Source organism: Prionailurus viverrinus, chromosome D4 (genome assembly GCF_022837055.1).
Source record: "Prionailurus viverrinus isolate Anna chromosome D4, UM_Priviv_1.0, whole genome shotgun sequence".
Lineage (NCBI taxonomy): Eukaryota > Metazoa > Chordata > Mammalia > Carnivora > Felidae > Prionailurus > Prionailurus viverrinus.
Genome location: NC_062573.1, coordinates 90,963,261 through 90,983,250, shown reverse-complemented (window position 1 = coordinate 90,983,250; position 19,990 = coordinate 90,963,261). Strand labels below are relative to the sequence as shown.

Here is a 19,990-nt window from a genome sequence, read left to right as displayed (position 1 = left end):
AAATTAGCAGAAAACATCCAGAGTAAACCTTCACCGGGGGCCTGCTGTGTTACCCCGAAAAGCCTCTTGCTGCAAAAAACCAGACCCTGCAGGAACGGGGACTAACCTGGCTGCTGATGGGTGTGGCATCGTGTCAAGGTCAGGGGAGGGTCAAGATCAAGGTCAGGGTCATCCAGTGCGGTTTCCCTTCTCCCACAGCCTGCGTTCCTCCAATTGCTGGGACCTGGGAGGGACCTGGGCGGGACCTGGGCACCCGCAGCCTTGTCCACCCCAACCCGACCCTTCACCAGGTCAATCCGGAGTCAAGGAAAGTTAGGAAACCCACGGCCCCCAGGCCGCCGATGCTCCCTCACCCTCCCGTTGGGTCAGGAGCGGTGCCCAGGATGACGGCGTGACCGCCCGCCCTCCTCTCCCTGCAGTCCCTGACAGCATCATCATGAAGGTGCTGGACCAGAGGCTGAGCCAGCAGGACAGCGTTCAGAAGGGGTGGGTGCTGCACGGCTTCCCGAGAGACCCGGACCAGGCGCACATGCTGCACAGCCTGGGCCACCAGCCCAGCAGGTAAGCCGCCCCCTTCCGGAAGGTCGCTGCCACTGGGCACCCCCTCCCCAGGGGCTCGGCCGACGAGGTCCCGGTGACAGCTTGCGGTTTACCAGAAGCTCCACTGCCCCTGCAGTGGCATGGCTCTTCAACGCCCCCCCCCGCCACCCCATCCCCAGCCACCCGCCCTGTTTGCCCCGTGAACTAGGAGTCAGGCTTGGGTTCAGGTCCCGGCTCTGTCACTTACCTCGCGGGACCCGAACTTCCTCGCCTGTGAATGCCGACCCACCCCAGACAGCCTCGCCTTCCCCAGGGGATTGTGCCAGTGAACGGATGTCTCCTTCTGCCGTTTCTCCTCTTGCACGGTTTACGTTTAAACCTTCGGTGCATCGGACATGTATTCTGATGCGGGTATGGGGCACGGGCTGAGCACTTCCTCCCCAGATGGTTGGCCACTTGTTCCGAAACAGCGTCCAATGTCGTGGAACATCGCGTTCCTCCTCCGCTGACGTGCACCGGAGAGCACGCCGTCACTGTGTGTACTGTGGGAGGAAACGAGGAGGGTTCCAGTGGAAACAAGCAAGGCTAAGGAGTCTGAGCTCGCTCTGGCGAGAGTGTCGCCACGCCGCTCGGGTTCGGCAGCGGCCCGGAGGCCGGCAGCGGAGCGGGAAGGCCTCCCGGGTGCGCCCTGCCCGAGCTGCTGCCCTGGGAGGCCGGGTGGGGGGGCGGCCACCTCGAAGCGGGGCGCCCCGTGTGCTTGGCCGGGGGACCATATGTGGCTTTCTCTGGTTGGTCCTAACCTGCACACGGTGGCAACAATTAAGGAACCTGCTAGGTATCTGGCTGTTTTGGGGTCCCTTGTGGCAGAGACTGCGACTTGGTTTGGGAGAGTTTTTGCGTTTCTAGGTACTTGGCATCTTATTGTTATCATGTCAGCTTTTCGTTATTGGCTTTTTATCTTCACGTGGTGTGTGGAGAAGTTGTTGAAGTGCAACCTCGAATTTAAAATAAAAATTATTGGCATTCTGTGGAAGGCTATTCGACAGTATTTGAAAAGAATGTGTATTTTATAAATTTTTTAATGCTTGCTTACTTTTGAGAGGGGGAGAGAGAGCGAGAGAGAGAGCGTGCACAAGCAGGGGAGGGGGAGAGAGGGAGACACAGAATCCAGAGCAGGCTCCAGGCTCCGAGCCGTCGGCACAGAGCCCGACGCGGGGCTCGAACTCACGAACCGCGAGATCATGACCTGAGCCGAAGTCGGATGCTCAACCAACCGAGCCACCCAGGCACCCCAAGAATGTGTATTTCAAATTTGAAGTTATAGAATTAAATATACATTATTAAGTCACACTTTTTCTTTTCTAAGTCTATTTTTTTTAGTCATCTGTACACCCGACGTGGGGCTCGAACCCACGACCCCTCGATCGAGAGACACATGCTCCCCTGACTGAGCCAGCCGGCGCCCCTTAGGTCCTCCTCGATCCCCTCTGTCCTTGTCTCCTCATTGCTGGGTTTGTTTTTTGTGTCTGTCATCCTGTCAAGGACTGATTTGCTGACTTCCCGCTAACAGCGCATTTTTACTAATTTCTCTTGTTCCCTTATTTCCTGCAGCTTTTGCTTTATGTGTGTCGGTGCCGTGTTACGCAGTTCACAAAGGCTTGGGTCAGCGATGTGTTCCTTGTGAAATGTCGCCCTGACGGAAGTGACCGTCTTTGACACGGCCGCGGGGTGTCTGAGCGCCCCCTGTGCCCCTCCTCAGTAGCAAAACATCGGTATCAGAGAGAGAGAGAGAGAGAGAGGGAGAGAGAGAGAGAGAGAGAGAGTCTGTGTTGCAGTCTGCCTCAGGACCTCCCAGGTTCTGGCCAGAGAGGTAGAAGGCACACACTGATTCTTCTAGAACAGCCGCTCTCGGGGGCCAGCTCCACCGGAAGGCGCGCCTTTTGGTCTGTTTTGCCTTTTTAAATTTTTCTTATTTCGTCGTTCCTGAAGCTCACAATCACCTTGCTTTTTCGCTTGCCTACCTTTCTTTGTATCTATGTGCTAACTAGTTCCACTCCTTATTAGAGCCCCTCCGAATAGTTTGCCACAAGGTCCGTCGGGCTGTGTAATCTGTCGGCCGCAGGCTTTTTCTTTTCCTCTGATTCCCCTCTCTCGGTTGGACTGTTTTTTTGTTTTGTTTCCTCTTGGCTGACGGCATGGCTGTTGTCAGACTTACCCACTGTGGCATCACGGGAGTTTCTTTGTCCTTCTCCTGTTTTCCGAGCCCCATACTCTTCCTCCGTCTGGCCTCCAGCTGTTCCTCGAGTTAAAAAGGTGGTTTTAGGGGCGCCTGGGTGGCTCAGCCGGTGAAGCGTCTGACTCTTGGTTTCGGCTCAGGTCATGACCTCATCGGTTCTCAAGTTCAAGCCCCGTATCTGGCTGTGCACTGACAGCACGGAGCCTGCCTGGGATTCTCTCTCTCCCTCTCTGTCTCTGCCCCTCCTCTGCTCTCTCTGTCTCTCAAAATAAATAAACATAAAAAAATGAATTTTAAAAAACGGTGGTTTTAACAGAAGGAGGCTGTCATGTCCTCAACACGCTTGTTCCAGACTGAAGAGGTCCCCCTCCACCCCCTCCACTGGTGCACAGTCATCCCGATGCTCCCGTGCGCGAGCACCCGAAGGTTCCCTTCGCCCCCCTCCCACGTGAGGAAGCTTGTTTCCACGTCTCCCGATTTTCTTTTTCTTGGTTTACTGCCTTGTTTTGGTCAAGCACATCCATCGGTAGCTTCCTGAGAAAGGTTGTGTGGGAGATAAATTTTTTGAGACTTGGTACGGCCCGAAGTGCCCTTATCCTACCTTCCTACTTGCGGGGTCGGTTGGTGGGGCCACGAATTACCCCAGTCGCTTTCCCTCCGCCATTTTGAATTGCCGTTAAGAAGCCCAATGCCGGTGTGATTCCTGGTTCTTCTTCGTACGTGGCCTTTTTTCTTCTCTCTGGAACTTGGTAGATCTTTCCTCTATCCCCAGGGTCGTAAAACTTCACTATAAGATTTCATTCGTTTCTTTGGTGTGGGTCTGGTTTACTTGATTGGCCCCGAAGCTAATCTGGAATGTTCCTTTTAAATTTTATTGGTCTTGTTAAATGAATTATTCTATCTCTGGAAATGTTCGTGACAGGCTTGTCATTGCAGGAGGTGGGGGTTTCCCCTTTCTGTTAAAGTTTTGTCAGTCTTTTTTTTTTTCTTAACTTATTTATTTCGAGACAGAGAGGGAACAGGGGTGGGGCAGAGAGAGAGGGAGAGAGAGAATCCCAAGCAGCCTCCGCTGTCAGCGTAGAGCCCAATGCGGGGCTTGAACTCACAAACTGTGAGATCATGACCTGAACCGAAACCGAGAGCCGGACGGACGTTCAACCGACCGAGCCAGCCACGTGCTCCAAGGTTCTGTCTGTCTTGGCCTCGTCCTTTCTCACTAGATTCTCTTGTTGGTTGGTCGGTCTGATTGTTTTTCAGATGTCAGGTCACCCTTGGTGGTTTGCTCCAGTGTTAGAGTAGGGGATTAAGACGTTAGTGGGTGGGACCTTGTGGCCCGTGGACTTTGTCTTCATGGAAGGGCAGTCTCTTGGGGCCATTTATGCAGAACCCTCCGCCTAACTCCCCCACGCTGCTCAGCTTTGTCCAAGAGGACTCGTTCAGCCTCCTGCCGGATGGTGACGTTCTGGGGTCCAGGGGGGAGCAGGACAGTGGGAGGCAGGCGGAAACGGAAGGAGGCATCACATGCTGCAGGCCATGTGCATATTTTTTATTTATTTCCCCTAATTTCGGTACAGATGCAAGCTCTGACCTGTGCTTGGCATTCCTCGGCCCAAGGAGCCCGAACTATACCTTCTCTAGAGCAGAAACCTTCCATTTCTACCCAAGTGGAGGAGGAGAGACACTGGCCCAGCAAGACGGTGTGAGGAGGCGATCTGGGGCTTAATCTCTTCAACCAGTTCTCCTTATTTCAGCCGCCGGTTCCAGAGTGGCGCCTGTGCCTGAGCCTTTGAGGGTTTGCCGGTGAGCGCTGGGTTTGTCCTCAGCCGTTCCTACTGCTGACTCGGGGTTGGCCGTTGGGGTCTCTGCAGCTGGTTGCCCCCTGCACACCTGCTTTCCAGCCCCGGACATTTTGTGTCCGTGTCCCCTTCCTCCGTTCTCTCTGTCACGTCGGGTCGGTTTCTAAAGCCCCTTGAGTCATTTTTTCGCGGGGGGGTGGGGGTGTGCTTTGGGAGGAAACAGTTTGGTGCATGTTTCAATGTGACATTCGTACTTGGAACTCAGCCCGCGGCCTCTTTGTGGCACCTGTGTAGACCCACTTTTAGTTTCAACTAGTTTGCTTCCCTTATTTTTTGTTATTGTGCGGACAGAATGAAATTGGGCTTAATGTGTTTTTTTTACTCAACCTGCTTTTTTTTTATTCCTCGAATAGCTGAAAATATCCCACTTACTTTTGCCTTTATCACTTTATTTTATGCTTCACTGGGGCTTCCTTTGTTTTCCATCTTAAAAAAATTTTTTTTAATGTTTATTTATTTTTTGAGACAGAGAGAGAGACAGAGCATGAGCAGGGGAGGGGCAGAGAGAGAGGGAGACACAGAATCCGAAGCAGGCTCCAGGCTCTGAGCTGTCAGCACAGAGCCAGATGCGGGGCTCGAACCCACAACCCACGAGATCATGACCTGAGCTGAAGTCAGACGCTCAATCAACGGAGCCACCCAGGCACCCTGGGTTTTCCATCTTTTTTTTTTCTTTAGTTTATTTACTTATTTTTTCAGTAAACGCTACACTCAATGTGGGGCTCGAACTCACGACCCCAAGAGATCAAGAGTCGCACGCTCCACCTGTCCGCCGACTGAGTCTTTTCTTCCTGGTTTGTGTTTTCTTTGACTTTTCTTACTGCAGTTGTTACCTTCTCTTCTCTCCGCTAATCCGTGTGGACGGTGGTCTGTGCCTCCAGCACGCTTTGTACATTTCATGTACACGCTGAGGCTTGTGCGTCTCACTTTGTCAAATGAAACAGAGGCTCTCGACTGTCACGTGCAGGAGAAAGAGAGAGTGCTCCCCCACGTGCTCCCTCTTCGCCCCTGCCGGTCCACTCTCTGTTGTGAAGAGGGGCAGGCGGGGACACACGTCCTCAGGCTGTTCTGTGCCAGTCTGTGGGACACACATTCCTGTTTTTAAGATTGCTAAGCGTTTCTTTCTAGAGATGTAACGATGATGTTGTCTCCAGCAATAATTATGACACTTGTGAGCTTTTAGTTCCCTGTCTTCAACCGGATTCAGAGTTCAACATCAGCTATTTCCGTAATGCAAACCCCCATTTACCAATTTTGATTCGTCTGTCCTTTGAATGGGTCGTCTGTGATGCATTTTCAGCCGGGGCACGTGCATGCTAGACTTCCTAAATTCTTGCCCGTTTGAGAGTGCCTTTCTGTTACCTTTATTTGTGAACAACATCTGGCAAAGTGAAGAACCGTTGGGTCAAATTTCTTCCCCACCGGCACTCCTGTATCATTTCCACACTGCCCTCGGCCGTCTCTGGGGCTGCAGGAGTTCCCCGGGGGCGGTGGGTCAAGCGCGTCTTCTGTCTGGGTGCCCTCGCGTGCTCTCCCCCCACCCCCCAAGTTCATTTACACTGGCTAGACCTCAGTCTTGCTTCTCTTGATGACTTTTCCCTGAGATCTTATGCATCTCATCCGGGTACGTTATTTCAGGAGGACATTCTTCTAGTACACATATTACTATTTTCCTGGCTCATTTGCTTGGCCCTCTTCTCCAGGAAGACCACTCATGTGCGTGTCGGATAGCTATCATCTGTTTTCCATAATTGGGAATTTTTTTCTAGTAGCTTTCATGTCTTGTTCGTTTCCCATCTGTCCTTCATGATAACTTCAACTATGTTCTGTTGTGTTACTGTCTCATGGCCCCTGGTTTTTCGTTTCTATAACGCTTTAAAAAAAATTTTTTTAACGTTTATTTATTTTTGAGAGCTAGAGAGAGACAGAGAGAGACAGAACGAGCAGGGGAGGGGCAGAGAGAGAGGGAGACACAGAATCCGAAGCAGGCTCCAGGCTCTGAGCCATCAGCACAGAGCCCAATGCGGGGCTCGAACTCATGAGCTGTGAGATCATGACCCGAGCTGAAGTTGGACGCTCAACCGACTGAGCCACCCAGGCGCCCCTCTATAATGTTTTTATGTTTCCCTTTATTTTCTCCCTTAAGTCTGTCAGCTTTTGCTCATCTCCTCTTCTATCTTGCACCTTTTCCGTGATTTCTTCCACGGTAGAGTCTGTTTTTCCTAAATTGTGTTGAGTGTATTGATAAGTCTTGATTGAAAAATGTGCTTAGGTTTCCTGGAGTAATTTTTCTTCCAAAGGGTATTCATTGTCTCTCTCTATTTTTTTTCCTTCTCTTCCTTCCTCCCTCCCTCCCTGCCTGCCTTTCTTTCTTTCTTCCTTTCTATCTATCTATCTATCTGTCACCATTTTTTGGGAAGCATGTCAAGATGCTTGTCTTTTGCCAACAATTTGTCCTTGAATAATAGGCCTGTCTTTTGCCTAAGAATGGCATGAGTTGGTATATTATTTTATTTCTGCGACTGCTTTAATAAATCCCCACAAACTTGGTGGCTTAAACAACACAAATCTATCGTCACCCAGTGCTGTAGGCCTAAAATCAGTAGTCGGCAGGCTGTGTCCCTTTCTGGAAGCTCTGGGAAGAATTCATCTCCTCACCCTTACCAGGAGGCTGCCCACCGTCCTTGGCCCCGGGACCCCTTCGTCTCCAAAGCCAGCAACGTTGCACACGCGGACATAGTCACGTCTCCCCCTGACCAGAGCTGGGGACACTTCTCAGGCTTTCAGGACCCACGGGGTTAGATTGGGCCCACCCAGAAACTCCGGGATAATCTGACCATGTCAGGGTCTTTATCTGGGTCATATCCGCAGAATCCCTTTTGCCAGGGGAAGTAACAGATTCCCACATTCTGGGGATTAGGAGGCGGCCCTCTGGGTGGGGGGGGGGGGGCATTCTCCTCAACCCCTAGAGTTGAGGCCAGAGGGCTTCCTGCGGGAGGCGGAGACGTCTGGTTCTGGGGCAAACGGCCGTCCGGGGCTTCCTGTCTTACTACCCATGTTGTCTGAGGACCTCCAGGGGCCACAGGGCCATGGGGCTAAGTGTCCACCCTTCGTGTTCTGGCAGCTTAACACACTAGGGTGCCAGTGGGCTAGCTTCTGTGCAAGGGGGTCATCTGCCTGAAGATGAAAGGCTCTGGGAAATTGCAGAACGGTCACTTTGGGGGAGGCTGGAGGCAAGGATCCAGTGCTCGATTCTTCTGAGCCCCGAGGGAGGAAACGGCAGTTGTAGACAGGCGAGGGCACCGTGTTTATTCAGAAGCACACAGGGGGAGAATACTCAAGAAGCTCTCTGATTTAGGGCAGGTTTGCGAGGGAGTATTTCTCCATTCCCCAATAAACTCAGGTTCTAAAGACTTAGTAAACAATGCTGATTTAATTTATTTGACCCCCAGGGCGGAGGCCAAACAGGGAAAAACGTGTTTGTTTCCAACACAGGTCTCATCGTCACCCCTGTTCATCACCTTTCCTTATTTTCCTCTCCTCCTTCTCCTCCGCCTCGGGTCTGACTACTCCATTCCCCCCCACCTCAGCCTTCAATGAACATTCTTATGATTAACGCAGAAGGTAATTTTAGCCATAAACCTTCAAGTCCAGATCCAGGCTGAGAAAGCGAGAAATATTCTAAAATGAGCCCGCCTGGCATTGGCATGAATATCGGGGCTGTAATTCTGGCTCGGTTGTGATGCCAATTATAAAGCAGTCTAGCTGTGGCGTTGCTGTTTCTGACACCAGGAGGAAACCTTGGCAGAATTATAGCCTAGAAATCAATCTGGGAATACGATACAGAAATCTATAATTCAGACATGAAAACAATCTACAAAGCCTCTTTTTTTTTTTTTAGGAGGGTTCGATGAAATTAGATTAAAATAAATTTACATATATATCAATTTTATTATTAAAATATATTCATGCCAGTAAATAGAGTTATTGGAGAAGGGGAAGCTGATCCGTGTCGGACACCGAAATAGACCTCTCTGGCTTATCAGAAAACAAAGTTATTGTCTCCTTGTCAAATATAAATCTCTTCTCAGAGCTAATAAATGGATAGTGTTCAAACGCAATGTTTTGTTTGACTCCTACCTCATAAACCCGTGGCACATAATACTAAATTATATTCTGCCAAGCAATATCAATCTCTAGATTCCAACATCACACGGTGAGGGAAACAGACCAAGTAATTGATGTGTTGCAAAGAAGGAGAAAAAGTTATTTGAGAACAAAATAAAATGGGCTATAAAGTTTGTTAAAACATCATCATAGTAAAAAAAAAAAAAAAAAAGAAAAAAAAAAAAGGAAGAAGAAAAAGAAAGAAACAAAGAAAGAGCTATCCGAGGCTGTATCCAGACTCTGCCCTCCGCCTGGCTGTAAAATAATTCATTTCATGCAGCAAGTTTGTGGCGCGGTCCTTCCCTTTAAAATTAATGTTTACCATAGAGAGGGAGTAGAGGATTCTGACTGATGTCGGGAAGTTTGCCGGGGAGCAGACAGGCTGGGTTTCCGCACCCCCTCCCTCCCCCTCAGTGGGGCGAAGAGCCAGCTACGTGGCTGGGCAGCCAAGGCCCCCCCCCCCCCCCCCCCCCCCGTCCTGTCTGGCTGCGAGGCCAGCCCGAGGTCAGAGCTGCCGCGGCATTCCTTGGAAATCGCTGGGGAAGAGGGTAAAGGAGGGGACCCCGGCTGAGCGAGTGGAATTTATTTACGACGCGGTCTTCTCTACTCTTTCTCTTTTTCTGTTTCGGTGCCCTAACTTTGGGGTCTGTAAAGCAATCCCCCAAGGACCAGGTTTTAGACGAGCTTTTGTGTCCCAGCTCCTTGTATGCAAATGGAAAACTGCTCACAGGGTTCCTTCGAGAGAGTGGTGGTGCTTCGGGATTTTTATTCATCATCATTTTGTAAACTAGCGGGTCAGGGTGTCCCACATCCAGAGGAGCCCAGAGGAGCCTTGGGAAAGCAGTGACCGGTCCCCGCTCCTTGCGTTCGGCTCCCACTTGGTGCCTGGTGCGTCGTCGGCTTTGCTAAACCCATGGCCGTTTCCTCCAGGGAGCGGAGGGCAGACCAGGGAGGGGAGCAGGTTGGCAAACACCAGCGCCAGGCCCCTAGGGGCTGGGAACCCCACCCCCGTCCAGAGAAGCGCGTCCGGTGTCTGGGGGCCAGACCCTTGAAGCAAGGCCAGGGACATCTCGGGTCGGTCCCAGGCTGCCGCTGGCGCTGACGAGAATCCCTCCCTCTGAGGACACTTCCTCCCCTCCTGGTTCCCCTGCCCCCCCCCCCCGCCCCCCACCGTCCTCCCCATCCTGCTGAGAATGAGGGTGATACCCGAGTGCCAATTACGGGTTTCTTTACATCTCACTGCAGATCCTCTCAACGGCCCCAGAAAGCAGGCTTTTTCTGCGAAAGGCACTTGGCTTGGGGAAGCCTTAGACCCCACGGAACAGACCAGGCCTGAACCCAGCGCCTGCTCCGAGCGGTTCCGTTCTGTCCTTTCTGCGATGTGATTGACATTCACCCCAGCGGGCCGGCTTGAAAAACACTACTTTCGTCTCGGCTTCCTATGTGTCAAACGGGGCAATAGCCTCTACTCTTTTCACCCTCACGGCACTACCGTCCTAGAGAGAAAACAGGGTGTGTGTGCGTGATAGTGTATTACACACACACACACACAGACACACCCGGCATGGCCGGGCTGCAGATTCGTCCACACAGTCAGGAGCATCAAAACGTTTCTGGTAGTCACTCGCGTGATTTTGAATTCCTGTTCAAGATAAAAAGAAACCAAAATGGCAAACGGACTCAGAAGGGATGGCCGTCAGGGCGTATTTGCTGTGTCTCCTTGTTATGGGTTGGCACACATGATTTCCTGATAGCCTAAAAATATTTTTTTTCCTCTAGTAGCTGTTTGCTTTTCTTACCCACAGAAGGCATCTTAAAGATCGGGGTGGGCTGAACTTGGGGCAGTTGGCTCCTTATTCAGCCGGCGGCACGTGGCACAGGAGAATGACCCTGAAAAAGACCGAGAGGCACTCGCCCTTTGTCCACAAGGACCTCGTGGGGCCAGGCAAACCGGAGGGTCACCGTCAGGGCATTTAATGGGTGTTGCTAAATTGGTCTGCTGAACGCTGGTTTGATTCCTCGGTTTTGATTCTGCAAAATATGAGACAGTGGAGTGAGACGGCATTGTGAAAATAAAAACTGGACTGGTCTGTAGTTTCCACGCCGGAGCTCTCTAATTTGATTTCGAAACTTGTTCTTTTGAGTTCCGTATGACGCTGTATGTTCGGGGACAACACAGTGAAAGCCCTGGATGATGGCTTTGCCTTTTCTAGCGTGTTCCAAAGTGAGAAGGGCGCTGTGAGCTCCGGGGGGACAGACGGCAGTGGGACTGGAGAACAATTAAAATGCAAGATAGAGGGGATTTCTTACCTTCCTCTGCTCTCTCTCTCTCTTTTTTATTATCACTCGGTCCTTCCAGGAAGCTCTCATATCTCCGCAGCTGATCCTTACGTGGATTAGGGATAATAAACAGCCCATTAATGGAGGCCTGAACCAGGAAATGGAGTTGGAATCGGCCGCGCAATTCGGTGGCTGACTGAGGTTAATAACTCCATTACTCCAGCTCTGTGCTGAGCCGCCCGACGAGCAGCGTGTTAGCCTTATCTTACTCCTCATTAATTGAGCTAATAGAACCCAAGTGACCCTGCCTTGCCGCCTTAGTCTGAGAGTTTACCAGACATGGGCTGGAATACATATCGTTCCCCGTGTGCTCTGCGGGCACCTTTGTTTTTGGCAGAGAGGTCTCTCTTGAAGACCGTCAGCCGCAAGACCCCTCCTAACAGCGGAGTCACCGGGCCGCCGTCACACCAGGCTCCCCAGGTCCCGCTGACTTTGTTCCACGAGGGTGGCGCGGGGAGGGCTCGAAGGGCTTTGGAGGAAGTAGCGATTGTCTCAACAGTGAAAGAGACAGCGTGGCACATGGGGGTGGGAGTAGGGGCGGACCACGGCCTCGCCTCTCCGGCTGTCCTCTGTCCTGCGACACTGGGCAGCTGCCTCTTTTGTGCCGTCCTTCCCACCCCCAAAGGTGCCCAACAGTTCACAGAGTGGTTTTTGTACGCCTACTTCACGTCTCGGGGGCAAGCGGTCGGGGCACTACTGAACCTTTCTTTTTTTTTTTTTTTTTAATTTTTTAGTGTTTATTTTTAAGAGACGGAGGGACAGAGTGTGAGTGGGGAAGGGGCAGAGAGAAAGAGAGGGAGACACGGAATCTGAAGCAGGCTCCAGGCGCCGAGCCCCATGCGGGGCTCAAACCCACCAGCCACGAGATCGTGACGTGAGCCGAAGTCAGACGCCCAACCGACTGAGCCACTGAGGCGCCCTGAACCTTTCTTTTTTAAAAAATGTTCATTTAACGTTTATTTATTTTTGAGAGACAGAGACAGAGAGACAGAGTGCGAGCGGGGAGGGGCCAGACAGGGAAACACAGAAAATCCGAAGCAGGCTCCGGGCTCCAAGCGGTCAGCACAGAGCCCAACACGGGGCTCAAACTCATGAACCGCGAGATCATGGCCTGGGCCGAAGTCGGATGTTTAACCAACTGAGCCACCCAGGCGCCCCGAGACTTAACCTTTCTGAGCCTCAGTGCCCTTCATGGGGTAAAAACTCCACCCTCTGACCTCACCCTCTGCCGGACACAAGTAGGTATTTGCTGGGAAAACATGGATGGAAGGGGTCTATGAATTGGAAAATGCTCTGTGCCACCAAGATGATGTTGCCAATAGATTACAAAGCGAAACCTGACTTTCCCGCGGCAGGTTATCAGCCTCTCTGTGCCTCAGTTTCCTCAACCGACAACCAGGGGCCGGAACCTTTAGGACATCAGGTGGAGGGGTTCGAGGAGATGGTGTAGGGAAACCCTCTGCACAGAGCCTGGCATCACGGGGGCTCCATACGAGCGAACCATGCTTATTTCTAATGTGCTGGGGACTCCGAGCCTGTCCATGGAGATCAGAGCTTCTGAAGAGAGATTGGAGCTCACCGAGATGGCTGGTGCGAGGCCTTGTGGCCCCTTGTGACCGTGTCCCTCTGGTCAGAGGAAGGTGGTTCCCTGCTCACCAGCTCTGCGGCACGCTGCGTGGGGCAGAAGAAAGATTCTGCAAATAGACAAAAACAAATCGCACTTTTGTTGGAGACCCCTATCGTTTTATACGATTTGAAGATCCTTTTTTTTTTTTTAATTTTTTTTCAACGTTTTTATTTATTTTGGGGACAGAGAGAGACAGAGCATGAACGGGGGAGGGGCAGAGAGAGAGGGAGACACAGAATCGGAAGGAGGCTCCGGGCTCCGAGCCATCAGCCCAGAGCCCGACGCGGGGCTCGAACTCCCGGACCGCGAGATCGTGACCTGGCTGAAGTCGGACGCTTAACCGACTGCGCCACCCAGGCGCCCCTGAAGATCCTTTTTTTTTTTTTTTTTTATTAATGTTTTTAAAATTATTCCTGAGAAGGAGAGAGAGAGCACAAACAGGAGAGGGGCAAAGAGAGAGAAGGACAGAGGATCCGAAGCGGGATCTGCACTGACAGCCCAGAGCCCGATGCGGGGCTCCAACTCACGAACCGTGAGATCGTGACCTGAGCCGAAGTCGGCTGCTTCACCCACTGAGCCTCCCAGGCGCCCCACAGTTTAAAGATTCTTTTGACGGCTGGACACAACACAGTGACACTCAGATGCGAGGCAGAACTTTTGCTTACTTGCAGTTCCAAATAGGAGGTGGCTGCCACACGGGCCACACTGGGGGTTGCGCTGGGACGGGTAAGAGCCGCTGAGCGGTGAAGGCCGCTTGCGTGTGGCCACTTGCAGATGGCAAGGGGGCTGGGGGGGGGGGTGCAGCTGAGTTTTACGAGCTCTCTGTGGATTGGCTAATTTAAATAATCTGGGGTGGGGCAGGGCATAGGGGCTGTCCCCAGATGGAGTGTGGGAGCCCCATAGGGAAGTGGTGGGAGTGGAGGGGACTCAGCAAGCTGTGTCACAGAAGGGAAATTGAGAATTCCCAGGCAAGACTTTGAAACTGGGTCAAGACAGGGCTTGTGAGATGCTGCGTCGCACCTGTCCTGTGCCAGCCTGGCCCAATTCCGCCTTCTCCACCTTCCACAGTTAAGGTGCGATTTGGGAGACAAACCTCAGGAGGTTTAAGCTCGGCCCAAAGACCGTTCATCCACCCCTGCAGCCCTTTTGTCCACTGTGCGGTGACCCCCCAGCACGTCTGAAAGCCCTGCCCGTGCGCGCTCTGGCGTCCTGGCACCGTCCTGTGGACCAGTTTGTCCTCACTTTCGTATCCACCGGCGGCCCCCACGTGCCCGAGGCATCATCTTCCCGGCCACCAGCTAGGTTTCCACGGCTCTCCTCACTGTCGCTAGCGCCCGGCCACTCACACGCTGCCCGCAGGCTCCGAGAGCAGCCTGGCACTAACCTGTAGCCCACCTAAATCCCAGCGGGGGATGGGAATTCGGTGGCCACCTTGGGGGCTGGAGGCGAGGCCAGGCCGTGGTTGCCAGAGGCGGCGGCTGGATCACCCGGCCTGGAGTAAGGAAGGACGAGCACCCCTGGGCCTCGAGCCCCCAGGACGTGGCCCGTAATGGTGGTGAAGGGGCCGGCAGCCCACGGCCCCTGCAGCCACCGCATTTTAATCTTCCAGTAAAGAAGAACCGAAGGGGAAAGAAGGAAGGCTTTTCCATTATTTTCCAGCCTGGGGACCGTTGACATTTTAGCACTTATTTCCAGTGTTTGCATAAGAAAATCTGGTGAGGAGGATTCTGAGCGAATGTGGAAGGTCCGTGCCGCTTGCTTCCTGGGTTAACCCCCATCTGTTGCTAGGTCTGTCGTCTGCCTTTGAGAGCATGAGAGCAATTGCTTTTGAAGCGACGTCAACGATGTACGTTACCTTTGAACTCCTCCCCTGCGGCCTCCGGGGTTTATCAGAAGGGAAGAACACAGTGATTCCCAGCGAGCCAGCCATCCAGGCGACCACAGGCGTGGTTCTGCCGTCCCGGACGGGCAGCTGAGGGCTCTGAAGGCGGGCTGCCCGGTGTGCGGGCGGCGAGAGACCAGGAACCTCGAGAGGTGGGGTCGGTGCTGTCTGGGGATCTTTAGGAAGAGGCAGGGCAGACATACAACAAGGGGCCGCGTGGCGTTTTCTTGGTGGGTAATTCTGTTAGTTAAAGACGGACACTCAGCTTATTCCTTAACCAGGCGATACCGGTAAAAGTTATTTCCTAAGAATTTTCGGAGAGCGCCCAGTCCTGCCTGCCGCGTCGGCCCGGCTTCCCCGCTGTCTGTAAGGAGTCTAGGAAAGATCTCCAGGGTCCTTTGGCCACCTTCTGCATTTGGCACAGCGTTCCGGGTGAACGTGTCCTTTTGGGAGAAAGTGACAACTTTTCTCGACCTCCTATTTCAGAGTGTGATAACCTGCACAGTCAGAAAATCCCCCTTGTGTCACCTCCCCCCCCCCCCCCGGCCCCCGTCAAGGCTTACTGTCCTTCTCGGCAGAGCACGTCTCAATCTCATTCTCACCTGTGGATGCTAAGCCCTTATTAGGGGTCCAGTGGGTTTTACCCAACCCGTAACAGGCGGGCCTGCGCCCGTGGTGAGTAAGACATCAGAGAAGACAAACGTGTCTTCCCCGCCACGGCGATCAGAGTTCCGGAGCAATCTCCATGCCTGGGTGGAGAATGACAGGTGACCTTTAACAGAACAGAGCCCGGGGTGGTTGGCATTTGAGTCTGGTTCTGATGGAGACGCCCCCGGTTTTGGCAGGCGCGAGGCTCAACCGTTCGTTTCAAGTCATTTCCCCGAGTAAGGCAACAGGCTGAGGCGCCGGAATGATTTGCAGATATCATGTTTGTTTTTCTTTACCCAAAGGAGACTTTGGGAGACATCAGAGCGTGCTTCAATTTTCCATCTTCCTCCAAGGCATAAATAAAGCGCTGAACCGGTGAACCCGGGCGTTGTGCTGTAAAAGCCTGGGCCTCCGCCAGGTCCAGGTGGCAGACGCCTGTGAGCCCGAAACTCTCCTCCCTAAATATCACAGAAATTATTTAATAAAAGGAAAACTTTTTAAGGAAGTCTTCCACAAACAGAAGTTCAGCTCCACTTTTCCTGAGATCGTGAAACTCTGGGCATCGCTGCCTTGTGGGCTTTGGGGTCTCTGCAGATTCCAGACCGCACACCCAGCCCCCACGAGCAGGTGCACCAGACGCCCCCACACCCCGTTGGGCTCGGGAGCAGAGCCTCCATCCCGGGGCCCCGACATTGCCCGCCGCCCCCCGCCCCCGCCTTTCTCTCTCGGGCCTCTGTCTCATGAAGCGTGGGTTCTAGATCCCTGGAGAGGACTGCAGGCCTCGAGAAAAGACCTGCCAGGTCTGGGATTCCTGCTCACGGAGCGGAGGGAAGGTGGGGACCAGGGGAGGGAGAAATCTGTCTTTCCCACCCCCCCCTCCTGCTCGTGCCCCATACGCCCCGAACGCATCTGCCTCCTTCCTGCTTTCTAATCACTGGGTGTTTGCTCGTGACTGGCTTCTTTCAGAACACCATCAGTTTTTGTCTGTATCTTACCTGTTCTACAAGGCTTAGCTCCACCTCCGCCTCCTCCAGGAAGCCTCCCCTGATGCTTCTCCTTGTTCTGCACCTTCATGGGACGCTGTACATCGTTCCCGTGATAGGAAGCCGCTTCACAGCATGGTGCTTCAACCAGAGGCTCTGGAAGCCTGGCTTTGCCCCTTTCGTGCTCTGTGAGCCTGGTCGGGCTGTTATGATCTCCGGACGTCAGTTTTTTTCCGAGCTAAGATGGGAGTGACTTTGTCCTGACAGGCAGCACGTATTCACAGAAGATGCGTTACGTGCGGGTACTGCTGAAGCTGTGGGAAGCCAGGAGAAATGAGAGCTAAACAGTTCCCATCACACGGCTTACATTCTAGTCGGGGCGGGAAAAGGCCACATGCAGTCGACAGATCCTTAATAGGCTGAGATCCACAGAAAGCAGTAAAGGAGGATAAAGGGGAGTAAGGAAGGTGGGCGGTGGGGAGGCAGAGGAGGAGACGGTATGTTGGGTAAAAGGTGGTCCGGGACGGCCTTTCTGCCAAGAGGACACGTTAGCAGAGGTTTAAAGCAATCGCGTGAAGACCTGGGGAAGGGCAGTGCAGGCAACAGCGAGTGCAAAGGCCCTGAGGTGGGAGTGAGCTTGGCAAGCTTAAGAGGCATCGTGGCCAAAGGACTGGGGATGGAGTGGGAAGGGAGGAGTGAGGGAGTGGACGGGGCCCCTGGAGGTCTTGGCCTTTTCCTGTGAGTCAGGTGGGAGCCCCGGAGGGACTGGGCAGACGAGTGCATGGACGGTGGGCGATGGCAGGAGATCGAGGGTGGAGGAGGAAGCGGGGAGGGCGGGTGGGAGGCCCTGGGCAAGAATCCGGCTGAGAGAGCCTGGTGCCATGGGCCCAGGGCGGTGGCCGTGCAGGAGGTATGGCCTATTTCGGCCTATTAGGAGGCAGTCGGGCTCTGACTGTATTTTGGAGGAGAACAGATGCAATCAGGTTGGATGCGGGGCATGTGAGAGAGAGAGAGAGAGAGAGAGAGAGAGAGAGACTTCGAGCAGAGTTCCACAGTGGTAGCGTCTGGGAAGCGCAGGCTGGCCATCGACATGAGAGGCAGGGGAGCAGCAGGCTTGGGGGGCCGCCGGCTTGGTTTTGGACACGGGGAGACGGGGATGCCTGTTAGGAGCCTGTGTGAGTCCCGGGGCAGCGACAACAGAGCGCCACAGACGGTGGTGTTTGCAGGGCAGAAGCGAACTTTCTCTACGTTCTGGAGGCTGGGAGTCCTAGATCAAGGCGTTGACTCCTCAGAGGCCCCTCCCCTCGGCCCACAGACAACCCTGGTGCTGCCTCTTCATGTGCTCATGTGTCCCCAGGGCCCCGTGTGTCCACACTTCCTCCTCTTGCAGGACACCAGATGGGGTCAGAGCCTCCTGTAAAGACTCTGTCTCCAAATACCAGGAACCGGGGCTCAGCATAGGAATTTTAGGGGCGCCTGGGTGGCTTGGTTCGTGAACTCCAGCCCCGCGTCGGGCTCTGTGCTGACAGCTTGGAGCCTGGAGTCTGCTTCCGATTCTGTGTCTCCCTCTCTCTGCCCCTCCCCTGCTCACACTCTGTCTTTCTCTCAAAAATAAATAAACATTAAAAAAAAATTTTTTTTTCTTTTTTTTTCTTTTTTTTCAACGTTTATTTATTTTTGGGACAGAGAGAGACAGAGCATGAACGGGGGAGGGGCAGAGAGAGAGGGAGACACAGAACCGGAAACAGGCTCCAGGCTCCGAGCCATCAGCCCAGAGCCCGACGCGGGGCTCGAACTCAGGGACCGCGAGATCGTGACCTGAGCTGAAGTCGGACGCTCAACCGACTGAGCCACCCAGGCGCCCCTTTTATTTTTTGTTTTGAAGTTTATTTATTTATTTGGGGGGAGGGTAGAGAGAGAATCGCAAGCAGACTCCACACTGTCACTGCAGAGCCGGATGTGGGGCTCGAACCCACAAACAGTGAGATCCGGACCCGAGCTGAAGTCAAGAGTCAGATGCTAAACCGACTCAGCCACCCAGGCGTCCCATTTTTGGTTTTAAGTGCCATATTCTTTTCCGCGTCCCAGCCCACCAGGGCGGTGAGCCATTGTCCACCTTGCAGTCATGCCTGGCACCCGAGGCCCTTCCAGGGTCCCCTTTTCCTTGGGAAGATGGGCCTCGACTGCCATGTTCCTGGCAGAAGGTCCCCCCCATGATTGCTTTAACCAGATGCCCCTCTTCTTGCGGAGCTCTGGGACCATCCCCCTCCCCTCTCAACAATAATTAGCCTTGTAAGACTAATGGACGAATTCGTGTCTAATTACCCTGTTGAAGGCCCAATTATGCGATTAACATTCGTGGGCTATAAGCTAATGATGAGCCGAGCCTGTCATTTGCATAGCATTAAGTTAATTGAGCCGCCAGCCGAGGGGCGGATGGGGTGGCGTCGGCAGGATTCTCTTTCTGGAAGGATACTAATGACCAGAGAGGACGGTTCACCTGACAGCTTTATTAATTAACAGCGATCTGATTACCTCGCAGGAGTGGCAAGTGGCAGTGGGCAGAAAAGCTCAGCTTTGTCACAAATGGGAGATGGGCACCCTGGCTGCTGGCTGTGTTAGCTCATGATCACCTGGAAGAACCACTGTGGAAAACTCTTCCTGCAAAACCTTGCTCGCGCCCTTCTGTGAACGCACTTAGCAGCACATTTCCCTTGCTCTTTAATCATTTATTCTCTCACTCATCCATCCATTCCTCTCACACGCGTGGAGCTTCTGCGGAGCGAGACCGGGCCCCCTGCCTTGGGAGTGAGAGGGTTCCGCTAGGCTAGAAGCTTCCAGCTTCCCCCAGACGTTTCCGACTCAGCACGGCGTCGCCCTCGCAACCGGTGAATGTCAGCAGAGAAGCTCAGACTTCAAAGGATCCTTGGAGATCACTGACCGGTTCAGGTCCCTGATTTCACCCCACATGGAACAGGAGGCCAAAGAGGCCAAGAGCAGGAAGCTCGCGTCCGCAGCAGGGAGTGGTGGGGTGGGGCGGGTGCTCCTGGCCCGGCCCCACGTCCCCTGCCCCCAGAACTGCTCTGCCTTTTCAGGCCCTCTCTCAACCCCTGTGGATGGGATGTGGAGCTCTTACCTGTCACCTCCTGGGGAAACTTGCCTGGGAACCCCTCCCACGTGCTTGGCTGACGCCTCCCTTCTCCCTCGTGGCACTCGAGCCCACTGGCCCATGTTTCTTCTCCGTGAGGCAGGGACTCTGCGATGCTTACTGCTTAGGTGACTGAGCCAGCTAAGGAACCGTGGAAGCCGTGTGAGTGACCTAAAACCCAGGTTGTTCTCCAGTGAGTTTTAAACCAGAAATCTTTAAACAAGAAGTAACATCACGTATACGTCTGTATGGAACTTATTCTTTCACTTGACACGATATTGTGGGCATCTTTACCATTACATAAAGCCACAACTCATTAAATGTTTGTTAAGTATCACACCATGCAAACTATTACGTGGTAATAGTTTGTGTTCAGGATTACACAGTCCAGATATATCTAATGTATTTAAAAATTTTCTTAATGTTTATTTTTAAGAGAGAGAGAGACAGAGACAGAGAGACAGAGTACAAGCAGGGGAGGGGCAGAGAGCGAGGGAGACGCAGAATCCGAGGCAGGCTCCGGGCTCTGAGCCATCAGCACAGAGCCCCATGCGGGGCTCACA

At 53.2% G+C, this 19,990-nt stretch overlaps 1 protein-coding gene across 16 annotated transcripts in view; it reads left to right on the top strand.

The window, feature by feature from the left end:
* The window catches only part of AK8 (adenylate kinase 8), a 155,780-nt gene that overhangs the window by 77,707 nt on the left and 58,083 nt on the right, over positions 1 to 19,990 (top strand). For 10 of the 16 annotated variants that reach the window (XM_047831200.1, XM_047831199.1, XM_047831192.1 and 7 more), the window contains exon 11: positions 420 to 561. In XM_047831200.1, coding sequence (XP_047687156.1) covers positions 420 to 561 — 142 coding nt within the window. The other 6 variants (XM_047831191.1, XM_047831188.1, XM_047831190.1 and 3 more) reach the window with 5 other exon arrangements.